The sequence below is a fragment of the Bombus vancouverensis genome, chromosome 1 (genome assembly GCF_051014615.1).
Source record: "Bombus vancouverensis nearcticus chromosome 1, iyBomVanc1_principal, whole genome shotgun sequence".
NCBI classification, from domain to species: domain Eukaryota; kingdom Metazoa; phylum Arthropoda; class Insecta; order Hymenoptera; family Apidae; genus Bombus; species Bombus vancouverensis.
This window is the reverse complement of record NC_134911.1, coordinates 6429300-6447838: the sequence shown is the minus strand read 5'-3', so window position 1 is coordinate 6447838 and position 18539 is coordinate 6429300. Positions and strand designations below refer to the sequence as shown.

At 28.3% G+C, this 18539-nt stretch overlaps 5 protein-coding genes and 1 long non-coding RNA gene across 14 annotated transcripts; 2 read left to right on the top strand and 4 right to left on the bottom strand.

Annotated features, from left to right (window-relative positions):
• The first annotated feature begins 427 nt into the window (after nucleotides 1-427).
• Grasp65 (Golgi reassembly-stacking protein 2) lies at nucleotides 428-2688 on the top strand. Its single transcript, XM_033341477.2, has 7 exons — nucleotides 428-660; nucleotides 923-1003; nucleotides 1098-1301; nucleotides 1379-1596; nucleotides 1677-1761; nucleotides 1836-2139; nucleotides 2205-2688. The coding sequence occupies exons 1-7, from the start codon at nucleotides 598-600 to the stop codon at nucleotides 2567-2569; spliced, it is 1320 nt and encodes a 439-aa protein (XP_033197368.1). The 5' UTR covers nucleotides 428-597; the 3' UTR covers nucleotides 2570-2688.
• Nucleotides 2689-3175: 487 nt separating this feature from the next.
• NP15.6 (NADH dehydrogenase [ubiquinone] 1 beta subcomplex subunit NP15.6) lies at nucleotides 3176-3936 on the bottom strand. Its single transcript, XM_033341480.2, has one exon. It carries the CDS (start codon nucleotides 3759-3761, stop codon nucleotides 3324-3326), a length of 438 nt encoding a protein of 145 aa, XP_033197371.1. The 5' UTR covers nucleotides 3762-3936; the 3' UTR covers nucleotides 3176-3323.
• Nucleotides 3937-4216: 280 nt separating this feature from the next.
• LOC117160641 (uncharacterized) lies at nucleotides 4217-7324 on the bottom strand. 8 transcript variants are annotated; one of them, XM_076624379.1, is made up of 7 exons: nucleotides 6537-6798; nucleotides 6259-6426; nucleotides 5677-5825; nucleotides 5486-5613; nucleotides 5293-5414; nucleotides 5105-5181; nucleotides 4217-4411 (listed from the first exon to the last, which is right to left on the bottom strand). In XM_076624379.1, exons 3-7 carry the CDS (start codon nucleotides 5801-5803, stop codon nucleotides 4254-4256), a joined length of 612 nt encoding a protein of 203 aa, XP_076480494.1. In that variant the 5' UTR covers nucleotides 5804-5825; nucleotides 6259-6426; nucleotides 6537-6798; the 3' UTR covers nucleotides 4217-4253. The 8 variants fall into 8 exon arrangements, with proteins under 8 accessions (XP_076480494.1, XP_076480406.1, XP_076480566.1 ...); XM_076624291.1 differs by having other exon boundaries at nucleotides 6259-6798; XM_076624451.1 differs by lacking the exons at nucleotides 5677-5825; nucleotides 6259-6426; nucleotides 6537-6798 and adding an exon at nucleotides 7004-7324.
• Nucleotides 7325-7809: 485 nt separating this feature from the next.
• LOC117160640 (uncharacterized) lies at nucleotides 7810-14274 on the bottom strand. The gene is made up of 7 exons (XM_033341513.2): nucleotides 13960-14274; nucleotides 10707-10879; nucleotides 10506-10582; nucleotides 10324-10422; nucleotides 10135-10218; nucleotides 9380-9608; nucleotides 7810-9305 (listed from the first exon to the last, which is right to left on the bottom strand). The coding sequence occupies exons 1-7, from the start codon at nucleotides 13960-13962 to the stop codon at nucleotides 9038-9040; spliced, it is 933 nt and encodes a 310-aa protein (XP_033197404.1). The 5' UTR covers nucleotides 13963-14274; the 3' UTR covers nucleotides 7810-9037.
• On the top strand, nucleotides 13062-14355 carry LOC143303640 (uncharacterized). The gene is made up of 2 exons (XR_013060151.1): nucleotides 13062-13711; nucleotides 13780-14355. It is a non-coding gene; the product is annotated as an uncharacterized LOC143303640 (long non-coding RNA).
• Nucleotides 14356-16046: 1691 nt separating this feature from the next.
• Nucleotides 16047-17961, bottom strand: asf1 (histone chaperone asf1). 2 transcript variants are annotated; one of them, XM_033341516.2, is made up of 3 exons: nucleotides 17636-17961; nucleotides 17250-17365; nucleotides 16047-17110 (listed from the first exon to the last, which is right to left on the bottom strand). In XM_033341516.2, the coding sequence occupies exons 1-3, from the start codon at nucleotides 17742-17744 to the stop codon at nucleotides 16739-16741; spliced, it is 597 nt and encodes a 198-aa protein (XP_033197407.1). In that variant the 5' UTR covers nucleotides 17745-17961; the 3' UTR covers nucleotides 16047-16738. The 2 variants fall into 2 exon arrangements, with proteins under 2 accessions (XP_033197407.1, XP_076480749.1); XM_076624634.1 differs by having other exon boundaries at nucleotides 17532-17652.
• Between the last annotated feature and the right edge of the window lie 578 nt (nucleotides 17962-18539).

Here is an 18539-nt window from a genome sequence, read left to right as displayed (position 1 = left end):
AAGATCTATAACTAATTTTCTATAAAATTTTTCATGTAAATGCATTAAATGCGTCTTTCATATTTTAGAAAATGAATTTATTTAAAATACTATACATATATATATATATATTATGTGTAATACTCAAAAATAAATTTATCAATATTACACGCGAAATGTTATTTGCCATGATTTATACATGAAAAGAAATATTAGACAAAATTTAAGTCCTATTAACAATTTAAATGTCATTACAAAATTCAATATTATATTTCAATGTACATATTTATAAAATTATAACGATAATATTATAGGATTGTTATGACTTCATTAAATTAGCCAAGTTAACTAATTTAGTCACAAATTATTTACAATCAGTAAACACTTCTCTTTTATAAAAGAAATGACATATATGTATATTGTTAAATTGGTAACACTGAATCGTAAGCATATAGCATAGCAGAACCTCTACATATGATAGGCTACGTCACCAACGAATTTGTACATAGATTTTGTGTTACATATTTTTCTATTTCCGTGATTAATTCTTAGACAACAATCATTTTAATGCTTTGTATTCTTTTAAACCAAGTGACTTAAGAAGTTTCCTCTTTAAAAATGGGATCTTCTCATAGTATCGAAATACCAGGAGGTGGCACAGAAGGTTACCATGTATTGAGGGTAAGAACATTTGTTGAAATAGTGTAGTTTATTTTATATATTCATACTTTTTTTATTTACCAAAATAAATCTTAAACTTTCAGTAATTAATATTTTGATATATATTATAAATTTACTATAGTTTAAGAAAAAATTTATTAAGTAATTTCATCACATATTAGATTATCTAAAAATTGGAAGTTTCAAGTTATTTTTCAATAAATGTAGCTATCTTTTTGTTAGATATTTAGTAAATTTGATTCGAACGTCATGACTGAAATAGGTACAGGAAGGTTCTCCAGGTCAGAAAGCTGGACTAGAAGCATTCTTTGACTTTATTGTATCTATTGGAAATACACGCTTGGTATGTGTTCCATGATACCTATTGATACTTTATGTCAATAGAATTTATTAAATTTATATAGTGTTTAAATTAAAAGAATAATTTATTCTTACAGGATCAAGATAATGATACATTAAAGGAGCTTCTCAAAAATGGCGTAGATAAAAAACTAACACTTACAGTATACAGCAGTAAAACACAATCTGTAAGACAAACTGTTATAGTACCTAGTCTCACATGGGGTGGACAGGGTCTCCTTGGTGTTAGTGTAAGGTTTTGTTCTTTTGAAGGTTCCAATGAAAATGTTTGGCATATTCTTGTAAGTATAACCACAATTAAGTCAGAAAAAGTTAAAAAGTACATAAGAAGACAAATTTTTTGAATTATGTTTTATAGGAAGTGCATCCATCTTCTCCAGCTGAATTAGCAGGTCTACGTCCATTCACAGATTATATTATTGGTGCTGATTCAGTTTTACACGAGTCTGAGGATATATTTACTTTAATAGAAGCACATGAATCACGACCTTTGAAATTGTACATATATAACACACAAGATGATTCTTGTAGAGAAGTTACAATTACACCCAATCATACTTGGGGTGGAGAAGGAAGGTAAATTTGTTAACCTAACATTAGTATTTCAAAATATTACTGTAATTCATATCTTACGAATATTTTTTACACTTTTATAGTTTGGGTTGTGGAATTGGTTATGGATATCTGCACAGAATACCCATTAGAAATATTCAAGAGCATAAATCAAATAATTTGTATACAGTATGTACCAATTTGAAATGTCACAAGAAATTTATCAAAGTATTGTAACTAAGTTCTATTTCTTCCTTTTGTAGTCTCATGTTAAAGCTACTAATCCAAATCCAGTTACATCAAGCATTACTCACACAGAAGGAAGTAATGTGATTATAAACATACCACCAGGTTTCTCTATTCCACCGAATTACATGTCAGCACAAGAAAATGTTACAAAATCCGAAGTTGAAACTACTTCTACTACAATGGTGCAAAATATATACACATCAAGTGTACAAACATATACTATGCCTCAATTGAATCCTGCTGCTATTGGAGGATCTACTACTACTAATTCTGTGTCTCATGTTATGCCTAATCAAACTGTTGTAAATACGACATGTAGTAAGTATCCATAAATTATTATTAACTTTCAAATAAGTAAATATAATGACATTATTTTTATTCAGATAATGATCCTATCATGCCATCGTCACATCAAAATACAATGCCGAATATACCTGGTATGCCAACTACTCCACCTTTGCCAACTTTTACTACTAATGCGACAGTTTTAAGCGAAGCAACTGGTGTTGTCGGTACGCCGAAAGATTTCACAACTGTACAGAGTGATATATCACCACCAGTACAGTTTAATGTGCCTCAATCTCATGTAGTAACGACGCCCATATCGTTACCCGGGATGCCACCTATTACCGTTAGTGCAAGTCTACCACAAAATTCTTCTTTCTATCCATCTGTTCTCCAGCAAAATGAATTGAGTGGTGTTAGTACAACTCCTACATTTACGGTGCCACCAACAACAACGCAGTAACGATTATGTTATTTCTAATGAAAAAAATATCTGTTTTATAATAAAGTAAATATTGAAGAATAAAGGTAAAATAAAGAGCGTAATGTATCTATTACAAATATATGTATTACTATACTTTATGCATTTATACTTTATTATTTGTTTAAACGTAATGTATACAAATTTTCAGACATGCAGGGATAAATTATGTAATTCTGTACATAGATAAGGAATATTGACTACTTAAACTAAAGTCAAATTAAAACATTTGAAAAAGTATTAAATCTTAACATATTACTTGATCTGTTTCTTCTTATATTTTGTCGTTGATACTTATGTATAATGATAAATATTATTTTTTAATCATTAAACTTTATATATATGTAATGTATGTGCAGACTAAAAGTTTGAATTTGTTATTAAATAAAGGAATAAAACATTTACATATTAATGAAATGGATTTTATTTAAGATTCAGAAATTAATAGTGATTTAAATTTCAGCAATTATTTTTAACAATGTTGACAGCACAATAAATGCAAATATATCTTTCTCAAAATACAAATTGTGTGTCTGCTAATAAACATTAAGTTTGGAAAATGTTTATACAGCAAAATCAAAACTATCATTTTGAACAAGAATCATTTATTAAATATTGTACAGATTGATCTTGTATCAACTGTTATTGTGTAAATATCAGAATAACAAATTTTATTTTAATAATTAAAACTGCTAGTGTTCTTCTTAGAATTTCTTCTCCACAATTTTGATATTGTTTAAATAATTATTTCAACATCAATTAATTCCTCTTCACTTGGGAGCTTGACTTTTGATGGATCTATTAAATTTGGATCAATTGGTGGTAAACCATGTTCTTCTCTGTAACGAAGTTGCAAATATGCTTCTCGTTGAGCCCAATCTTGCAAAAATGGGTCTGGTGCATAACCAATTATAAGAGCACCAAACACCAAGGACACGGATATAGATATAAAGAATGTTACATGCATGATTTGTCTATCAGTTTTCTGATCTTCGTCACAAAATCCATAACTGGCCCATGTTTTTTTTACCTCATACGTACTTTCTTTTTCAGAATTTTTAACTGATACATCACTTCGGTGTATTCTGTTACATATATTGTTTTCTTTCGGCCTTAGAAACGTCAATCCGCTCTTAATTCCTTGAGAACGGATGAATCGTAGTAAAGTTGACATCTTTCTTTAATGAGAACTTATTTTTTCTAACAAAATACCGTTCTTCTATATATTCGTTAGTTTATTATGAGATAGTTGCCAATATATCGTAGCAATTTCAGGAACCAAAATTAGATACTCGCGTACACGTATGTACAAGACGACGACCAACTTTCAAGGTTAGAAATTGACCTAACCTAACATTCAGAGGAACATGTAATACGGCGCCTTGATTTTAAATTTGAAAAAGGTAATCATCAATTTGATGATTACGGCTTGAAGAGGATAGATTTTGTAAATAAATCAGAAAAGTATTAATATCCGAAAAGAATATAATAAACTATGATAAATATTCAGGATTATATTTAAAATTAAAAATAATATTAGCTTCACACATATTTACTCTGTAGATTTTCAAATCTAGTAACTTATCATGCTTTTACTTTTTAAGGAATATTTTTACATTGATGACAAAATTTATGGAATAGAAATTTATTTCAATTCATGATACAATTATTTATTTTGTACAGTATTTTCCTTATCATATGTGTTTTTATGCTCGTTATGGATCACAGATTGATATATCTCTTGCCATAAAAGATTATTCAAATCTTTTGTATTTTCTTCATTTGAATAAGAAAAGTGATGGATATACAATCCTTTATATATATCTAATATTATTATTAAGGATATAGTTTTATATATATAGAATGCATCAGTAAAAACTATCACCTGAAATAAGTCATTATCTATTGACTTTATCAAAAAATCTATAAAGTGAAATTTATTATATTTCAAGAGTCTAACCAGAAGATTACATTTTGATTTTCCAATACCTTATACTATCTGAGATATTAAGATAACTTTGACATAACATTTAATCGATCCAGCTAAACATTTTCTATAAGTTTAGCAGATATTTTAACTTTAATTTATCAAATTTAATGTATGAAGCAAAAATAAATAATAATGAATGATGCAAAACATGTTTACATTGCCTTTGTCTTTCATGCATTAAATTTTACAAATTAAAGTTCGAATATCTGCTCAACTAAAATTTTTTCGATATAAATAGATTAATACTTTTTTATAGGGAATGCCAAAATACATCGATTATTGTATTTAAAACTGTATGATCCCATTTAAAAAAATGGATACCATCCTCATATAACCTCCACTAGACCATCACCAAAATACTAATTATACCAGATTATGTCCCTTAAAACCACACACTTCTTGTCTGAACCATTTCTTCATATAATAAAACTATATACTTTTCATACTATATATATATACACACATACATGTGTGTGAAATGCTAAATTTTGTTTAAATTACAGGAATTTTATAAGTTAAAAGGATACTTCCTGTAATATTCTCTTTAAGCTTTCCAAAATCCCATCGTATTCCAGTTAATTCTCTATATAATGCATATTTTCTTCTGTAATTACAAAAAAAAAGAACAAAAAAATAAAATCTTATTAGTATTAAGGCATAATACAAGCATGAATGAGCATAGTAAAATATTAATAAATCATAATCAGATACAAACCTTCCTTGATCTAGTAATTCTTGATCCTGTATGTTTCGTTTACATGTTTTAAGTTTATTTCTTTGCAATTCCAATTGTTGACATTCTTCCAAAAATTTATTTTTCTCTGCATCCAACTCTGTCTTTAAAAAGTATTAAATTTTTATTTCTGCTGTATTATTTTATAACAATGTAATATACAAAAATAACAAACAATTACTATGTGGTCTAAGTGCTTAGATAAAACATGATTTTTATATTCCAATGTTTGTTTTTCAGACTGAAGGGTATCCCTCATAGAAGTTATTTTTGATGTTAAATCTGTGATCTTTATTCCATCTTCTGAAAAAGAAAATACCTTTATTTGTACACAAAAAGTACGATACAAATAATATAATAAATTACCGCTAAAGTCCTGATTTCGTTTATTTTTGATATGATCGATTAACTTGATCTGATTCTGCAGTAAATCCTTAACTTGTAAATCCGAAATTTTTATATGATTTTCCTTAAGCGTCATTATTTCATTCATTATTACATTTACATTAATGTCACTGTTAAAACATTTGGTAAAAATGAGAAAACTATAAACACAAATTTATAATGTCAGTTATCTTTAGTTACAAATTTTGAAACGTCACTATGTATTACTGCCAATAGTACTATCAAAATATCCCAAAGTCGTCTCAAAGCGAGTTAGGGATTTTAATCAATATGCCACGATCACGCTGCGATAAACAAAATTACGATTAAGAAAAAGGATAAGATTATATACAGGGTGTAATTTTAATTGATCCATGCAAATATCTCTTAAACTGTACATTATTCGGAAAAGTATTTCAAGTAATACTTGTGCTCTTTCAAAGAAAATATCTTATGATGACAGTGAAGGTGTTCTCGAGATGTCAAGGAAATCTGTTTTTTTTTTAATGGAACTATATGTTTTCATTTAGCCATGTTTATAGACCATGGGTCGAATTTATTGACCTATAAAATGTTGGTTTTTAGAAGTCATTCGGGTTCGCTCATTCCCATTTAAAGCTTATCTTCGTCAAATATGTATAGAATTTGTTCTCTATGTCTTATATTTGAAAGGGCAGCTTTGTACATCGATGCAATAAGCTATTCTCTTCATAAACAACAGTTCTCCACCTTCTGAAAAGTTGCAGAACTAATTTGTTGGCAGGCATTCTTTGTTCGAATTTTTACATTAAATTTTTAGGAGTGGTTCCTTTCAATAAACTTGTTCCCTTGTGAAACCTTACAAAGAGAGATCTAAAGGGGTTAGATCTGGAGATCTTGATGAGAAGAGAATTTTACTTTCTTTTCCAGAAACATGTTATTCACAGTTATACAAACTCGGCGATCATTATGTATAGGAGCACTATCATATTAAAACCATATCCTGGTAGCGTATGGAACGTTTTCAAGAGGATTTTGTAATTTGTTAGTTAAGAAAGTATTGTATCGGGCTTCAGTTAATGTTCCATTAAATGATTTAAATTCACTAAGTGACCTTTCACTATGCCGTACCATACATTTAACGATCATTGGCGTCGACAATCAACCGATCTCTGCCAGTGTGGAGGTTTCATCGACCCAATAATTGCTGCTATATCTATTCAATAGTCCACTATTCTTGAACGTGGTTTCGTCAGATGTATAACATGTGACATGCCATGATTGGTTTTTACAATATTTGCCGACTGATATGAGAATTTAAAGAAATTACTGCGAGTACTGCTTCTGTCATGACTGCTGTCTACGACGTTATCGTTGCAAATTTCCTCCCCTAGCACGGCGATCAGGAAATCTTTCTCGACGCAACCATGCATTTGCCCTATAATCTTTCTGACACTCTCCTGGAATCGAAATCATGCCAACAATTTCGCTAGGCGTATAATTACTCATCACAAACTGAATTATTATCGAAATGAAGGATGTGTGATGCTATAATAATACTAATCCCTTCGAAGCAAATACTGTGAAATAGTAATTCTAGTAGGCGAGACGCACCACTTGTGTGAGTGACGCGTCATGTTTACGACTGATTATTACGACGAGGAAAATGTTCTAGTCGTATGCAGAGCAGGTTTAGAACAGCTGTAAATGGCTTTGAATAATCTTTAAAAATGAACGTTTTATAAGTCAATAAATTCATCTCGAAGTGAGCTAAAAACCTGGTTAAATGAAAATATAGAGTTGCACTTAAAAAAATAAAAATCACCTTCACATCCTGAAACATCTCTGGTTAGATAAACCTGATGGTCATCATAGAACATTCCCTCGAAACAGGATAAATTTTATTAATAATGTGAAGTTTAGGAGATACTTATGAAGATGGATTAAAATGAGAAATGCTTTATATAAAATGTTTATATACAATAAATTTTATATTTTTTAATTAATTTTTTAATTAGTTAAAAAAAAATATTTGTTTAACTTCATTAGAGAATTTTTAGGACTAAAATCAAAATTTCCTTTTTACATCAAATCTTCATTTAATGACATATATGCTAGTCATTTATAACAATAAATGTCTTACTATAATAAAAGTGTACTAAACATTAGTGATTATATTTAAGATTTAGATGTAGTTCATTTATGATATTGTAACTTATAATGGCACATAAAAAGAAAATATCACGTAAAATAAAGTACAATGTAGGGATACCTAATTATATAGGTATCATTGATATTGATAGGTATCATGATATTTTAATAACATCTATATTGTCTAAATGTATAATGTGTATTATGTTCTTGAAACATAATGTGTTCATAGACATTTTTGTCTCAAAGAAATTTTGCTCTTTTAAAAATCAGTTACGTCTAAATCACATAAGGAATTTCTTTTTAAATTCTTACTCAAATATAATTTCTCGAAACATTAATACATTAATACATTATAAATACTGTAGGTTGACAAAAATTATTTACGAACTTAGTACTTTTTTGTCTAACATTTGCGTCCATTATATGTCGCAAGATATTGAGCAGTTTATAAATGTCAAAATAGTTCATTGTTATATAATTATCATGCATATTAATTATAAAAGTAAAAATCTAAACGTTCTTGTATGTTATTATAAGAAAATATCAAGAACCCATTATATAATACTTAAAAATATACATATAAAACGTTCTTAAGTAGTGATCAACATCAAATTGGAATAATTTATAATCATAAATAATGTTTATTCGTTTGCTTTGTTTCAAACGTTTTTGTCTACTGAATTTAAAAGTTAAATCTTACTGTTAAATTGTAAATCAATAAAATTGAAAGTGTACATCTTACAAAAGTAACAAAAGAGAAAGAAAGATAAAATACTAGTGGCCATAATGTTGATGTGATTCATATTATGTGGAGAATGTAAACTCATTTTAAATTCAGATAGAAAAAAAGCGAAATTTTACCTTATAAACATTTTGAATTGTGTTTAAAGAACAGAGATAAAATTATAATTTTCGATATAATATATGTAATTAAATAACAAATTTTAGTAGTTAGCTATGTGTTGACTAGAATTGACCTTCTTTTAATTGATAATCTTAAAATTCAATTATGGTTTTCTCAAGTGTGAACTACGTATCACTAAAATATTATGGCCCATATAATGAATATATAACAAGATAAGTTTTACATATACGTTTGCATATTAAAATGTAATCTTTTATCATTTATCTAATTTTTAACGTCAAGATACTATGTCACTTCATTCGTAAAAGGCACTTGCTTAACATATTTAATCACAATTTTTTGAGATCAACAATCGTCATTCAATAGATTCACGTTCATAGATATTTTTTGAGAAATCAAAATGTTTGATATCCGTATATTTTCTCTATTGTTTTGAGCATTACTTGATTCTGATGTTGAACCATTATTATTATTGTTATTATTATTTTCTTGAGTCGAGTCGTTAGATGAAGAAGGATTATTTGCTTGAACTAAAATTGTGTTCAAACTATTATCCGCTTGTTCGATTTCATATCCTGCTAAATTTCCATTTGTAACTTCATGTGCTAGTCGCCTATAAAAACATGATTATGGTTATATAACAAAAAACAAAAATGTTCTGTTCTGAAACACTAAATATCTACTTACTCTAGCATCAAATTATTAGATCGATTATCAGTTGGTTCAGACACAGGATGTTGTTGTCCTATTGCATCTATGTTATCATTACTCATATCATATTCATAATTAGAATTCGTACGAACCCAACTCGGAGGTACGAAACCTACTGCACGCACAAGATCATTCTTATCCTTCAAAATTTTATTATTGTTGAATGGTACAGGAGATGATGCTTCTTTGCATCTAATGAAAGGACCTGTAAAATATTAAGTTATGAAGGAATTATATTAAACATCATATTAACATTTTCGATGTAATATACATAATTCTATACATATTATTACCGCGTTGAACAGCCCGCAGTTAATTCAGCGTTCAAGTAGGTAGGTATACTGTAATGAAATAATTGTGTTTTTCGTATAAAAAATTAACCGTTTTAATCACGGTTAGTAACTTCAAACATATAAGAAAATGTTAAAAATTAAGACAAAGAAGCTACAATCTACAGTGCTCGTGTATCTTAATTTACAATTGTTTGTGTTTGTAACAAGTGTTTATTTTAATAAAAATATCGATTGCAGAAAGGAATACGTAAAACAAAGTAGCTTTGAACGAACAAATGAATAAGATCATAGAATAAGCTTCTAATCTACCTACTTATTAGTAGCAAATAATCGCCGCGTCTTCGTGTTATTTAAAATGGATTTTTTTTAGTGCTGCACTAATTAATATGAATGTGTACTTTAGTACTAACGGTGTTTGTAACAATCTGTATTACTCACTATTTTCCAATGGCGGGGCAGTCGGTTCCATCATGCCAAGTTCATCGTGCGGTTTTACCATATTTCTTTGCCGCTTTGATCTTCCTAGAAAACATTTTATACAATTGCATTTTGAAATTTATTTTCCAAATAATTTTATGTATTATATGCTTTTAACATATTTGTAAATATTTAGGATCTGTTACTTACGTCTTATGAAAAGAAATATACCAAAAACAGTTATTATACTAAATAGGAATGTTCCAATTACTAAGTAGATAATCATAGTGTTGTCCAGTTTTACTACTTCTGTATAAAACAAAGGAAAATTAGTACACAAAAATTATGATAGCAAGTACAATTTTTATCGAGTTAATTTTTCCTTTACTTACCGGGTATATCTTGTTGAGCGTTAGTTTTTCTACAAAATAATGCCATTTCTCCTGTACCAAGTTTTTCGGCGTTGTAGCTGTAATTATATCAGGGTTAATAAATATCAAATAAATCGTAGTCATGTATGAACATTTGGCAAGAAAATTAAAAAATAAACCACAGAAAAAGATAAATGAATAGTAAAATATATATATACCCACCCAGTCAGGCAGGGGCCGCATTGAGAGGGATCCCGTGATTTTTTTTCGTGATTTTCCAGTCTATTATACCTGTTACATTGGGTATAATCAACGCACCGTTCCGATACATGATAGCAGTATTGTTTATCGGAACAGTCACCATCATCACGACAAAATCTTTCCTCTATCGTAGCCTACAAAAAAATTGATTTTCAAAATTTTATTTCCATATTACTAGTTTGTCCGAAAAATTTCTTTCATTTTATAAGAAAATAATAGACGCACAATGTTTTTTGTTTTATATTAGTTTATTGAATTATGTACGAACATAATAATAGAAATATAACGAAATAGATCATACCTAATTCAACAAAATAATATAAAACAGAAATTGTTCATGTATTATCATCTTATGAAACAAAAGAAACTTTTCGGACAACCTAATAATTATAATTATAATATCAGTTATATTTCAAAAGATATTACTTTGAAAAATAAAGTTATTATTGTAGTAGACACAAAACTTAACTACAATATTTTTTATAAGGAGTCTTATAAGAAATTAACTATCTTTCTAACAAAAGAATTTTATATTAATAAATTTGCAATTACCTATGACAGATCGCTACATATTACTCCACATTACTTTCACACATTGCTTCCATTATTTTTCTATAAAGCATCATTTATTCTGGCAAAAAAATATTGTATACAAATTTAAAAATCTTAAAACGATAACGTAATTACGTTCTTTTTGTATAAGTTTTCGTTCAAACGTTCCAAATTGATAATCTATGTGGAATTATTAATTGTTATCAATTACCAAAGTATATGAATTTAGTAAGAAAATATTACATTAAAAAGTCAGGGTGATTCTCAATTTTTTTTGTATGTTACTCTTATAAACCGGGCGTGGAACGCACGGCACTTCCGGTTTAATAAAGTCCAAGGACTCTGGACAATTTTTTACGACTTACGACCTACATTTCGATTTCAAACCACTCTCAAAGAATTATTCTTCTAAATTTTGATTTGCTCAAATATTAACTAATACAAATAGGTAATACAAATTCACGATCACGATTAATTGTATACAACAATATAATAAAAACAAATAGAATAAAACAAATATCTGTTTTTTCTTTATTATGTATTACGTATATATTAATTCCTTTACTATATTACGTAATTTTATAAATGTTTACCTTTAAAAATTTAATAATAATTTATTGAAACATTTTTAACTTTAAATTTAATGAAGTTCGATAAACAATGAACATATAAACATGCGCCAAAAAATATGAAATTCTGAAATAAAGATCATATTACCACTATTTTTCTATGATGTATTTTTTCTATAGAAAGAAGAAAAATTAGATTGTATCGTTCGAAATATAATTTTATTAATGCATCACAATCCTTTGAAAACTTCAGAAATAAATATTAAAAGGAATTATATCTTCGTTTACAAAAAGGAAGAATAGTGTACAATTTTGTTAATATTTTCGATTAATTGAATAAAAACATATAGGAGGGTTATTCTGTAGTCTTGATCTGTCATTCAACCGCCATTTTGTTAGTGAGCAACCGCCATCTAATAGTTCACCATACAACTTAAAATGGTGGTTAACTAAAACCTGTATATAAGGATTTTAAACTACTATTTTGACTATGATTAAACTTACATGAATATGAATATATGAACAGTTATTCTCGCCACTTCTAAATATCTACAGCAATTTCCTGCATAAAGTGTAAAATTGTAAAAATTATGTAATACAAACAATTTTTTGCATTTTTTATAAGCACAACTTTTACATTATTGTTGTAAATTAAATGTTCTAAAATTTAACACTGAAATTTATTCCACTTGTAATACTTGCTAAAGTACGTGTCATACGTTGTTAGACATCGTAAGAAAAACATAATCGTGCGTGTATCAAATTACGGTATTTATAATATAATAAGGGAAATAAGAATAGTACACGTCATATTTGATAATACCCCTTCCCTTGATAAATAATCTTCTTGGACTATATCTATGTTACGCTAAATTCATAATAAAATTATGTATTATATCATTTACTTTAGAATTAACATCACATTATATACATGTATGTTAACTGACAAATTTTGAATTCAATAACAGCGTGTAAATATTTAAAATCGATAAAATAAAGAAAAATCGTTTGATGAATTTAAAAATATTTTAACGGAAGATTGAAATTTCATTGAGTCACACATTCAATTTCCCGTAAACAAAGCAAAAAGCACTCTTATCTGTCAACCGATATCGTATGATTTCGCTATATGAAAAATCTATCGTTGCAATTTGCAATAACCTATAATCAAAAAGAACAGAAGGATGTTATGCAATTGAAAATTATTAATATAGAATACCAGAAAGTTTAATATTAGAAGTGCCCCCTTTAGTTCTTTCCGATATCTTATTTCTATGATGGTCGCAGAGATTCCCGGACGAAAAAGAAAAAAGTGGTGGTTGAGTGAGTCATCGTGGCGCGTTGATGTGGTACTGAGAATTGTGGAACATATTCCGGTTCTAGCAACAAGATCAGTGCGATTTCGTCACGATACTACGCATTATTAAAATTTCATTATATTTCTCATTTACTTTACTTTGTTATTAAACTTTATTTCAGTAAAAGTAAACAAAACTGAGCGCTTGTTATCAGTAACAATTGCCGCGTTCTTCATTGGCACGATAAAAACAAGTCTGTTTACAAAGGAACACGATCGTTCATGAAATCGAATGTAACTTACAGATTTAAAAGAAATATATTAGGAATAATCAAATCCAGAAAAGATGATGAAATCATAACTTGGAGTTATGAAAATTTGTGAAAATCTTAAATCTAACTTTTAGTGTTATTCTTGATAGTGAATAAATAGAACAATCTAGAACAAGTAGAGGGACATTTAACCACATCGGTGGGATATTTCATTCGCCCCATCATCATCATGTGCATATCATTATCGCTATCCCTGCATGTTTGCAAAAGGAGTCTGTAAGTATGTAATATGTAATATACACGCACTATGACTGACATGTAATATACCTCAAACTTGATTGTAGCACCAATTGAACAACTCGGATATATTTATACCAATGTATCATGCGTTGTATTGTAACGATATGTGAGTATGTTATAACCTGTTGATTTAGGTCATCTGATTCACCCGTGATTGGAAATAGTGATAGGTAAAAAAATTGGAAAATTCTGACGTTACTGTATTAGTTTCTTTTTTTACTTACCATTGGAAGATATAATGTGGACGTATAAAGGTTGAAGATATGAGTTATTTTTGGGGATGTACTCGTATATGAGTAAGATTCTTCCGTAGAATGTTGACAGGTTCATTCGTGCGCACAACTTCGCACGTAGAGACACTTGCACTATTGGGAATCCACCTGCAATCTGTTGTTATTCGTCGGCAGAACCGGCGTATACTGAACGTGTTCAAACCTGCTCGCAGCAAGGCAGGTAGTGGGGGTGGTTGCCAGTAATGTAATAATACTATACTGGTCCCTCGTCTCTCACAAACAATGGAACACTTTCGCTATGTACATATGTATATACTTAATTCGCTAATTCGGGATAGAGTATATTTGTAAAAAATAACTGCGAATAAAATTGATTTTTAACTTAGAGTTAGAGTATATTTATTGTTTTGTATATTATAAATAATACGAAGATATTTATGTTTCTTAATGTTAAATTTGATTGATAATTATATTTTTAAGATTGTATTTTCTAAAGACAAAATTTAATAAGTATTCTCCTTATTGAGTTGTTTGAATTGAAGTTGTACTCACATTATTATCGATACGTGTAGCTTTGTTTTCAACAAAATTTTCAATTGCAGTTTGTCTGCAGAAGTATGGTTATGGAGTTACCATACTTTAATACCTAAAATTTAAGCGATACAGCAATTACATTTTACAAAATTTGAAGTATGTTACAAATATCAAATATTAAATATACATCGCACTATTAATCTATAAACGAATAAATGTATAAATATCTAGTTATTTTGTATGCATGATCTTTCTTATTCAAATTCAAATTAACCTCGAAAATAATTATAGTAAGGATAATTAATGTATTCTATTAAATCTTCTATCATATTAAATTTTGTATTATATTGACCTTTAAATTGTAATTGATGTATTATATTAAATATAAAAATTTCTTTCGTAAAGAATATGAAATGTGATTTGTCACGTTCTTCTCTTTAAATGCAAGTGTTATATTACTTATCAATGTTAATGCCTCAATAGCTTCTAGAATATGATCACATAAAGAGATTTTGGATACTCATAAGTAATCTGTAATTTGAATTTGTGCGTTCAGAAAGGTAGATTACGTGATTATTCTTTTCATAAATGTTTAATAGATTATCTTTTTCGCCTCATAAAAAGTTTTCCAACTGCGTCATAAGGATAATTGGATCGTAATATGATACAGCGACGCAAAGCAAAAATAAAAAAGTACCAAAATAAAAAGGTGATAAATTAAAAAAGACGAATTCTATTAAAATAATTGTATGTAAATATGTTTTAACACATTATGAGGAATCTTTTTCTTCTCTTTTGCATAAAACATTTTTAATTCTAAAAAAAAAAATACTTTTTAATATAAATTTGTCAGGTTAGGCCCTCTGAATGTATGCATGTAGATAGACACCCTCGTTGTGAGACATTTAAATTTCTTCGATAATATTGTAAAATGCACCTTGATATTATACGTTATAAATTAACGAATTGATATATACAAATAAATAAAAAAGAATTGATGCAAAACACAAGTTTTTAATGTGCAATATATTAGGAATTTTTCTTGTTTATTACTCGATGTATTGTGTAGATTGATACTGTTTTTTAAATTACATTTACTAATTAATAAATATTGATAACTGAATTGTTCAAAATTTACTACAAGATTGATACTAATTGTGTAAATCCAGGAAAGTAATCCATTTTGAAACAGCATACGTGAAAGCAAGGGGGTAAATAGTTTCAGTAACGTATATATTGCAATATCATGGATTCCTATTCATGGCAACTTTTGTATCATAACTATGAATTAGAAAAAGTCGAAAATATGAAGTTTATATCAATTATAATTGTGCGTATTAGGAATAAAGTTAAATTTGAGTTTGAAATCGATTAGAAGAAACTTTCTATTGTTTATATGACGTTTTTTGATTGTTAAATTTCAAAATGCTTTAAAGACTGCATAATACATTACTAGATTACATCATAGTTAATGTTATTTTATTTCTACAGGTCTTTAGACCTAGATAACTACAGAAGATGGAATATTTAAAAACAATGTATAATGAAGTAAAAAACATAATGTGTATTTCTCATTTTAGTATATATGTATATACACTGATGAAATGGGAACAGCCTTATTTCTATTAATTTATGATATAATAAGCCATAATACTTAAAGTATTAAACACAAAAATTCCAAACATTTCTAGAATATCATCATACAATCAGCTTTAAATTACCGTTATAAGTATTAATGTTTAAACAGTTCCAGAATATTTTTCATTGTATTAACGACCACGATGTTAGTTTGAAGCACATTCTTCTTTTATATTCTGTTATTAAAAAGTATTTCAGTACAATATTTTTCTTAATAAACTTATAGTTTATAATCTCTATTAGAAATTTACTTTTTCATGATTAATAAAATTACTTTTTTTTTCAATGATATATAGTAAGTATCCCTAGCTTCTTTCTAAAAGACAAACAATTATACATAAGTATCCAACAATAAACAGTTTCATTTCTATACAAAGTTAAAATAATCTTATTATTGTGCAATTTTCTTTGAACATATGAGCTTCCTTAATAAAGCAAAATCAATTAGCATGTACATAAAAGGCTATCATTTTCTTATAATGTTTTTCCTCTGAGGTATCCAAATATATGAACCGTTCGAATCTTCTTTCCAGGTACTACTTCATTCATCATATTATGGTCTGTGCTAGCTTATGTATTATTGGCAGTTAACGGACATTCACATCACTTCCATACTATTGTGTGTATTTTCTGTAAAACCCAATGTAGATGTTGGTGCATCCTGTGATGTCTCTTCTAATGATTGTGCATCCATGCCTTCTGGTACATTGTTTGTTGCCGTACTTGCTCCATCATCCCAGTTTATTTTGAATCTAGTAACACGTGGTTTATCCCCTAAGATATTTCTTTGTACCTTATCAAACTGAGGTTGTGGTGGTGGATTTTCTCTAAGTTCTGCATCTGTGTACTCATTATTTATAAAGTAACCAACACGCACAAATTCATGTCCCCTATATGAACAAGTTAACAAAACAACTGTGACTCCTAAAGCATCATTTACTGGAATTCTACTGACATCAGGGGGATCAGCCTAAAATATGCAGTAAATATTGAATTTATAGAAAAAACCACCGCTCTATGCATGCATTAAGTATATATTTAACAAAAGATTTTTAACAGAAACTCATAGCTATCATTTCATACTAAGTTAGACAATACTGTTAATGTACCTGAAAAATGAACATATGCCTTCCTTCAGGAATTGGCCCAACATAAATTGTGTCTAAAACCTGGTCGAATTCTTCGGATTCTGCACTTCCGACATAGATCATTTTCCATTCTAAATCTGCAACACCACCATCATTATAACACATTCTACTGCTTATTTCAAACAAATCATTCAATATGAATTTTAAAAGAAAATATACTGAAATTGAAGGCAAAAAAAAATGTCAGAGAAAGTTTCACTAATTTGTCCTTGGAGAGCTTGGTATTAAATTATTGAAACTAACCTAGCATAAGCACCAAAAATATTTGGATATTTCTTCATTTTGAATAACACTGACATCAATTTGTAAACATATTTTGTAAAAGAAGATAATATACAAAAATGTACCTTCTTTTAGTTCTTCGATACATTCAAAAGTAACTTCGAACTGAAATGGATTGAGGAACGGTGAAGGATTATCGAGAACGGCTACATTTGCTAACTGAACTTTGGCCATCGTTGACTTCGTTTAACTAATAATTTCACCAAAACACTGACAATTTTACAAAAACGAGTTTAAGGGACTGTTTGCCAGATTTTGTTCTTTGTACTGTATTAGACAACTAATCTCTTGATAAGCGTAGGATCTCGAATTAAAGTATAAACAATTTCATCCCAACACACTGCTTGCTTTGGCGGCAAACGAACCAAAGGACGTTTCCGGTGTTTCGGGAACTACCGAAACTTTGTACAATATAGCATAGGTACATCTTGCACTAATGTAAATTTAAATGTCTCCTCTTTTAAGTCAGCATACAATTTGAGAAATACGTATATGAAAAATTCATTATTAATTTTATATGTACTTCAAAGATTGTTTAACGTAACTATTATAGTAATTTACTTATTCATTACGTATCTTTGAAATTCTATTCTTTAATGTTAGCATAATGTAATTACATTTTGCATGAACGTAAGATGTTTTGAATGGGATAAATTGACGTTTAAAAATAGAGAAAATTGTAAAAAGAAATGCCTTTAATAATACAAATTTTGCTTGTTTTAACTTAAATCTGTACATTTGTAAGATATTGTCCTTAAGGATTATTTACAATATAGAGATACGTAATTGGTGCAATTGCAAATTTTTCAAATCCAATCACAGAAGGTAATAGATATCTTGGACAAATTATAAAAAGGATAACTTTCTATCTTCGAAGGATTAAGATGTGTCACAGACTTTAGTTGAACGAAATTTATCGAAAGAGTATATATCGTTAAATTTAAAATTAAATAGTTGGATAAGCATAGA